Consider the following 8,771-nt stretch of genomic DNA (forward strand, 5'->3'; position numbering starts at 1 on the left):
CGGTAGTCAGCACGACACCGTGCGGATTAGGGAGTAGCGGTTCGCGGTATCAGACATGCCTTGATGGCCTGCCAGACGACAAGAATATATAGATAATAACTGAGATGTAGATTACTAGTCAATGAATACTAAGATATACTAATTGTACTGTATTTACTGAATAATATTATATATATATATACTATATATATATATATATATATATATATATACTATAGTCAAATAACTCCAGCACACAGCCTGATTACAATTAACACTAAACAAATAAATCAACGATAGAAACGAGACGAACGACTTATGATAAACCCATCATAACTCAACAGGCATGTAATGTCGATACTGCTACGTCTACTGCTAAGAACTACTGGTAATGTTGGCACAAAGCTACTGCCTTATGCTACTGCTACTGCCTTACTGCTAAACTACTAGTAATGTGGCACAAAGCGTCTGCCCTACGGCCACTGCCTATGATGGCCAGTGTGACGCCATAGCGCATTTTCCGGTGTTTAACAGCAGTATATATTTTTAGTTTTATTATTATTTTTTTTTATTTTTTTATTATTATATTTTTTAAATTTTATTTTATTTATTTAATTATAAAAAATATAAAAATATAAAAATATAAAAATAAAAATAAATAAAATTAAAATAAAATAAAAATAAAATGAAAAAACGCCGCCGCGGCACGGCCCAGCAACGCCATAGCGCCAATAGACATAGTATGGTTTGGGCCCAGCAACGCCATAGCGCAAATGCAACTTGGGGTAAAACCTTGAATACGATTAGACTGGTGCGCCGCACCCATCAAGTAACTAACGCGAGAGGGGGAGCGAGCTACCAGTCTATCTTATAACATATCCGACAATCACACTAGCCGAGCCATGTCTGTCGCTCCATCCAACAATCCACGACAGATGCGCTCCGCTCTGGGCTCAATTCTACCTGTATTATCTTAACCTGATATAATACAGTACGATATGGCAGGCGAGGTGGACATAAATGGTATTTAGTGACAGTCACATATATCGAATTAAATGTTAATCATTAATATTCTATTTAGTGATAGTCATTAAATCAACCAATCAGATACAACTTATTTTTTTCAGCCCAATCATAGACATGGAATTATTGACAAAACACTAACTGATTTAATGATAGACAGCTATATCATTTTAGGCAGGGGTGATCTGTCTTAAATCCCCGTTGCTGACAATCGAGCCAACGTTTACAAAGCATCCGCTGCGGCGCCAGCTACTTCCGTACAAAAATCACGTCCAGAAGTCGTGAAGCATACGGTGAGGTGCGTGGAGGAGGAGGGGAAAGCTGGTGGAGAAACAGGGAAAGGGAGAGCTGGTGAAGAATGAGGAGGGGAGAAGCGGAGAACGGTGGTGGAGAAGGAGGAGGGGAGAAGCTGGTGGAGAAGGAGGAGGCGGCGGGAGAAGCTGGTGGAGGAATGAGGAAGGGGAGATGGGAAGGTGTGAGAGAAAGGAGGGGGAGAAGGGGAGAAGTGGTGGGAAGGGAGGAGGGGGAGAAGCTGGTGGAAAATGAGGAAGGGGAAAAGGGAAGAAGCTGGTGTGAGAAGGAGGAGCGGCCGGAGAGCTGGTGGACATGAAGGAGGAAGGGGAGAAGGGAGAAGGTGGTGAAGGAGGAGAGGGAGAAGCTGGTGGAGTAGGAGGAAGGGAGAGATAGGAATAAGGTGCAGAGAGGAAGGTGAACGGAGAAGGTGGAGAGAAGGAGGAGGGGAGAAGTGAGAGGTGCGTGTGAGAAGGAGGAGGGGGAGAACGCTGGTGGAGAATGAGGAAGGCGATTAGAAGGCTGAGAAGCTGGTGGAAAAGTAGGGGGGAGAAGCCTTGGGTAGGAGAAGGAGGAAGGGAGAAGGGAGAAGGTTGGTGAAGGAGGAGGGGGAGAAGGCTGGTGGAGAATGAGGAAGCGGGAGAAGCTGAGGTGGAGAATGAGGAAGGGAGAGAAGGGAGAAGCTGGTGGGAGAAGGAGGAGGAGGGAGAACAGCTGGTGAGAGCAAGGAGCGAAGGGGAAACGGACAGCAAGGTGGTGAAGTAGGAGGGGAGAAGCTGGTGGAGAAGGAGAAGGGCGGAGAAAGGAGGCGGAGAAGGGAGCGGTGGAGGAGAGGGGAAAAGGCGAGTGCGTGGCGAGAAGGAGGAGGGGAGAAGGGAGAAGGTGGTGGAGAAGGAGGAGGAGAGAGAAGGGAGAGGTGGGTGGCGAACGGAGGAGGGGAGAGAAGCTGGCGGAGAAGGAGGAGCGGGGAGATAAGGGAAAAGGTGGTGGAGGAGGGGAGAAGCTGGGGGGCAAGAAGAAGGAGGGGAGAAGATTGTGCGAGAAGGAGGAAAGGGGAGAAGGAGGGGAGAAGGGAGGCTGGTGTGAGGAGGAGGGCGAGAAGACGAAGAGGCGAGAAGGAGGGGGAGAAGGCGAGCTGGTGGAGGACGGGAGAGGGAGAAAGGGAGAAGTGGTAGAGAAGCGGAGAAGTGGTGGAGGAGGAAGGGCAGAGGGAGAAGGTGGCTGGCAGGAGGGCGGGAGAAGCTGAGCGGAGAAGGAGCAGAGGGGGGAGAAGGGAGCTGGTGGCAGAGGAGCGGGGCGATAAGGGAGAAGCTGGTCGAGAAGGAGGAGGGGGAGAAGCTGCGCTGGATAAGGAGGAAGGGGAGGAGGGGAGAAGCGAGGAAGGGGAGGAGGGGGAGAAGGCAGCTGGTGAGAAGGAGGAGCGGGAGAAGGGAGGAGGGTGGTGGAGAAGGAGGAGGGAGAGCTGCGTGGGAGAATAGAGAAAAGGCGAGAAGTAGGAAGGTGGTGGAGAAGAGAAGGAGATAGCTGCCTGAAGAAGGAGCGAGGGGGAGAAGAGCAGAACGGTGTGGAGGAAGAAGGAGGGGAGAAGCTATTACGCCATCAAGAGTGTTGGTAATAATCAGCTTCAGCTCAGCGGTGTATGCCGTGAAGTCTGTGATATCCCCTCTTCTCTTCTCCACAGCTTCTCCCTTCTCCCCTCCTTTCTCCCCTTCCTCCTTCTCCACCAGCTTCTCCCCCTCCTTCCTCCACCAGCTTTCTCCTTTCCCCCCTCCGTCTCACCAGCTCCCTTCTCCCCTCCTTCTCCCCTTCCTCTCTTCAGCCAGTTCTCCCCTCCTCCTCTCACCAGCTTTCCCTTCTCCCCCTCCACCTCAACCAGCTCCCTTCTCCCTTTCCTTCTCCCCTTCCTCCTTCTCCCCTCCTTCTCACCACCTTCTCTTTCCCTCCTCTTTTCACCACACTTCTCCTTCTCCCCCTCCTCTCCACCAGCTCTCCTCTCCCCCTGCTTCTCCCTTCTCCTTTCACCAGGGTTCTCCCTCCTCCTTCACCACTTCTCGTTCTCCCTCCTCCTTCTCCACCAGTTTCCCTCTTCCTTCTCACCAGCTTCTCCTTCCCCCCTCCCGTCTCCACCAGCTCCTTCTCCCCCTCCTTCTCCCCTTCCCTCCTTACTCCACAGCTTCTCCCTCCTCCTTCTCACCGCTCTCCCTTCTCCCCTCAACTCCACCACTCCCTTCTCCCCTCCTTCTCCCCCTCCCTTCTCCACACCTTCTCCTTTTCCCCTCCTCTTCTTCCACCACCTTCTCCTTCTCCCTCCTCCTCACCAGCTCTCTTCTCCCCTCTTCTCCCCTTCCTCTTCTCCACCAGCTTCTCCCCTCCTCCTTCAGCCACCTTCTCCTTCTCCCCTTCCTCCTTCTCCACCAGCTTCTCCCCGCTCCTCCTTCTCACCAGCTTCTCCCGTTCTCCGCTTCCTCATTCTCACACCTTCTCCCCTATTCCTCCTTCTCCACCACCTTCTCCCTCCCTCCTCCTCTCCCACCTTCTCCCTTTCTCCCCTTTCCTCATTCTCCACCACGCTTCTCCCCCTCACTTCTTTCTTCACCAAGCTTCTCCCCTCCTCCTTCTCACCACCTTCTCCCTTCTCCCCTTCCTCATCTTCACCAGCCTTCTCCCCTGTCCTGCTTCTCCACCAGCTTCATCCCCTCCTCCTCCCCACCCTCACCATGCTTCACACTCTGACCGCGTTGATTTTTGTAGGACAGTAGTTAGCCGGCCGCCAGCGGATCTTCTGTAACGTTGCTCTGATGGGAGCAACGGGGATTTAATGGAAGACACTAATGGATTTAGTGTCTATCATTTAAATCATTTAGTGTTTGTCAACTAATTCCATGCCTATGATATGTATGGCTGCAGACAAAATAAGTTGTATTGATGGTTGATTTTAATGACTATCACTAAATAGAATATATGATAGACATTAATTCGAATATGTGACTGCTACTAATAACCATTTATGTCCACCTCGCCTGCATACTCGTCAGTGTAGCGAACGCAGTCAGCGGAACATGACGACTAGCGTAATTATACAGCGTTAGATAATACAGTAGAATTGAGCCAGAGCCGCAGACAGCGCATGCTGTCGTTGGAGTTTGGATGCGAGCGAGACATGCTCCGCTAGGGATATGTGGGATATGTATAGATTAGACTGGCTACCGCTCCCACCTCTCGGCCTTAGTTACTTGATGGCGTGCGAGCGAGCACCAGTCTATAATGTATAAGGTTTACCCAAGTTGCATTGCGCTATTGGCGTTGCTGCGGCACCATACTATGTCGTATGGCCCTATGGCCGTTGCTGGGCCAGCTGCAGCGTTCATTTATTTTTATTTTATTTTATTTTATTTTATTTTATTTTATTGTTTATTTTTTTATTTTTTATAATTAAATAAATAAATAAAAATTTAAAAAATATATAATAAAAAATAAAAAATAATATAATCAAAATTAAAAAATATAACTGCTGCCTTAAAAACGGGAAAATCGCTATGCGCCGTCACTGTGGCCACGATACTGCTCACTTTACTGCTAGCCAATGACTTACTGCTGTCAGCCTTGCATCCCTGCCGTCTCCCTGTATGAATGGTAGTTTTCGGCGCAGGAGCAGCGGTTACGCTTCCGTGCGGTCTCTACACAGCTGACTGCCACTGCATCACTGCCTCACAGCGTCATCAATGTCTGAAAACACATTTACAGCAAGCATACATTAGAACACATTGAAAAACCACAGCATAAACACGTTATGATGATGTAGTTCGGGGCATGGAACAGCTCGGTAGCTTCGCGTGCTGTTTCCGTACACCAGTCTGACTGCACGGCATCACCTTCTCACACTCATCAATGTCTGAATACACATTATAAGCACACATTAAACACATTTGAAAACACATGTAAAACACGTTATGATGTAGTGGTCTGCGCGCAGGAGCAGCGGTAGCTTTCCGCGTGCGTGTTACCACACAGCTGACGCACGGCCATCACCTCCTCACACTCATCAATGTCTGCAAAACGACATTATAACACACATTAATACACAATTGAAAAACACATGTTAAAAACGTTCATGATGTTTTCTCTTGCCAGGAGCAGGTAGTTCCAGTAGCGGTGTTCCTACACAGCTTGACTGCACGTGCACACCTCCTGCTGATCACAATGTCTACAAACACATATTACAGCACATTAAACACATGAAAAAACACATTAAAAACGTTATGGAGTATCTCTGCGCGACGAGCTTGGTAGCTTCGCTGCGTGTTCCTACACAGCATGACTGCCACGGCATCACTCCTCACACTCATCAATGTCTGCAAACACATTACTAACAGCCTGATTAAAGCACATGGGAGAAACCACATCACAACACAATAAGCACAATAGAAGCCACATGTCGCCTCCTCACACTCTCAATGTCCTGCAAAACTCTTATAACACACATTCAAACGACACCGGAGAAAACAATAACACAGTTAAACATATACCTTCCTCACACTCGATGGGCCGCAATGTCTGCACAACACCAACGGAAACACGTTAGTGTGACATGATAACACTATTAACAGCAAACACACTATAGACACGACGCACATTAAGACACATTAACACACATTAAAGGATACTAGACCTCCTAGGATTTTACTGCATTCAACGTACTTACTGTATCGAACAAATCGCTATGACCCACACGTACTCGTGTTACCGAGATACCTAATTAGATTGTATAAATTACATTATACATCAATGTACGAAATGGAATACGCCATTAGACACCCGCCGACCGTTGCTGCCACCACCTAAAAAAGTGTGCATTTCCCAATATGTTTTGCACGTTACAGATGCAGGGCTAATCACTAAGGTGCAATTATATTTAACCTAAATGCTATTTAACCGAACGATGCTCATTTTAGGACACAATTTAATCCATAACTATAATGAACTATAGTGTTGTTATAAGATATTACATCCTTTTGCTTGTAAATTAATAAATAAGAAACACCTCGCTCGGTGCTGTAGCCCTTGGCTGGAAATTGCGTTTTGGCGCAACTTTCAGATCGTGCGCTTTGAGTTGGCGCCACGTCGTTTAAATCAAACATAGTCGTTAGCTTTTAAAACATTAAAAGTGTTTCTATGCGTGACTTGAACGCTGAATTATTTATGTAGGCGTAATTTAGAACCTAAATGGTTGAAACACATGCATTTCTCCACTGATCTACACCTGCCAACCAGGTATTAAACATTAGCATGGTTGTTATTACAACCCAAAGTAGCGTATCTGTTTCAGGGTTCTCAAGAGCAACGTATAGCTGGCGGCCCGCCAGGCCTATCGTCGGCCCCGCCATCCCTAAATGCACCCACCATCTAAATACTCATAGCCGCCATGCTAAATAGATCATAGCCCCGGACCCCTTAGCACGTCAACCGCCTTCGGTGATTATGCAACTAGGAATCGTAAAGGCCAGCACCCGCCATCCCTATAATGAAAAAGCTTGCACAGAACCCTGCTCGCTTAGCTAGCACATCTTCTGCAGTGATAATGTTGATTCTCAAAACGCAACAATCCGTCCATATGACCGTACGTCGCATTACTGGAAGAGACATTACAACGAACACCAAACTACAACGAACTACCTCCGAACCTACTCACCCTTGCACATGTGCTGGTCGGCGGCAAGCCGGAATCCGGGCTGGCACTTGCAGCGGTATCCGACTTGAGATCCTCCGCAGGCCTGCCGGCACGCATTGCTCCGCGCCATCTCGTTGAAACGCGTCTGCGCGGGGGGGTGTGAGGTGCAGAGAAAAAGAAACATGGGATGTACAATAGTGAGAGTTGATGCAGAGATGCTGCATTCACAGTTACCAGACACAATATATATATATGATATTATAGTTATATATATATATATATATATCATCACTTATGTCAGGATCTTTAAATATATATGTTGTCTGAGTATTACATCCGGTAATGGTTCACGAAAAAAATCTTACAATCGAATGAAGTTTTATTTTAATATTTTTAATTTACTTTTACTTAAGTTTAACTTTTAATAGTGTAAAAATATAAAAAATATAAAAAAATACATAAAAAAATAAGAATGAAGTTTTAAAATTAAAAATACGAATATGTCAATTAACAATTAAAATTTTTTATAATTAAATTTCAAGCTGCACTTACTGCATAGCAGTTCGTCGGACGAGTCACCGCAGTCGTCCCAACCGTTGCATAGCAACTCCTCAGCGATGCAGACTCCGTTGCTGCACTGATACTCATCCTCACCCTGACACGTCTTGTTCAGCTGCGGGTCTGAAACGAATCCGCAACGTGATTCAAGTCAATATGTATAAAATAAATAAATAAACAAATAAATAAAATAATAATGTATGTAATATTATATATATATATGTTATTCAACCTCTTGTTCCCGTCACATTTCTGAGCCGAAGTGCATGAAAATGACAGAATCAGAAGTGCCCCATCTGGATTTTACAGACTGACTTGGCCTAGTATCCCAGAGTTTATATACTCGCTATATGATTCAAGTATGGGCATAATGTTTGCGGCATGGAGCAATCACCAAGTCAATGTGCTAGGTGTAAAATACGCACATATATATATATATATATATATATGTAGTTCATTACTATACATTGTATAGTGTGTAGTACTAACAATGCAACTACTATATATAGCTCTCAATCCAATTCATGCATAGACACGCTCTATAGATATATAATACATATTCTGCATAGGTAATGAGTTAATGGGTTAGGGGAAAAATACACATACAATAATATATGATATATACATGATATAATAGGAAAAATACGCAGCAAATATAGGCGACACTCACTGCATATGCTCTCATCTTCGTCACTCTGGTCGCCGCACTCGTTAAAGCCGTTACACTTCCACGCGACGGGCACGCAGTGATGGTTCGCACACTCAAAGTAGTCCTTGTAGCACGGCTCATACTCTGCAGAATGCCGAGAGAAATATTAACGATTGGTAACAGACAGTGTATTCTACATATCACATACACATACACGCACACCAAACACACACACGCATGCACGCACACACACAGACGGGCACGCATTGATGGTTGGCAAGTAGTCCTTGTAGCACGGCTCATAGTCATACTCTGCACAACACACAGCAATATATTAACAATGGGTAACAGACATGCCATAGAGGTGCAACTATAGAGATTACGTGCTATAGCAGCATAGCACAGTCATAGATACACACGCACGCACGCAAGCATGCACACACACACACACACCCACGTACGCACGCACTGACATACACGCACACACACACTCTCTCTCTCTCTCTCTCTCACACACGCGCACACACACACACACTGTCTCTCTCTCACACACACACGCGCACACACACACACACACTGTCTCTCTCTCTCACACACACGCAC

General features: G+C 46.3%; 1 protein-coding gene across 1 annotated transcript in view; it reads right to left on the reverse strand.

Moving 5' to 3' along the window:
* Nucleotides 1-5,316: 5,316 nt before the first annotated feature.
* The window catches only part of LOC106812801 (prolow-density lipoprotein receptor-related protein 1-like), a 59,463-nt gene continuing 56,008 nt past the window's right edge, over nucleotides 5,317-8,771 (reverse strand). The window contains exons 32-35 of the mRNA XM_014816776.1: nucleotides 8,190-8,312; nucleotides 7,514-7,642; nucleotides 6,983-7,106; nucleotides 5,317-5,342 (exon numbers count right to left, since the gene is read on the reverse strand). Coding sequence (XP_014672262.1) covers nucleotides 5,336-5,342; nucleotides 6,983-7,106; nucleotides 7,514-7,642; nucleotides 8,190-8,312 — 383 coding nt within the window. The 3' untranslated portion in view covers nucleotides 5,317-5,335. The remainder of the gene's footprint in view (nucleotides 5,343-6,982; nucleotides 7,107-7,513; nucleotides 7,643-8,189; nucleotides 8,313-8,771) is intronic.

This window comes from Priapulus caudatus, unplaced genomic scaffold (genome assembly GCF_000485595.1).
Source record: "Priapulus caudatus unplaced genomic scaffold, Priapulus_caudatus-5.0.1 Scaffold688, whole genome shotgun sequence".
Lineage (NCBI taxonomy): Eukaryota > Metazoa > Priapulida > Priapulimorpha > Priapulimorphida > Priapulidae > Priapulus > Priapulus caudatus.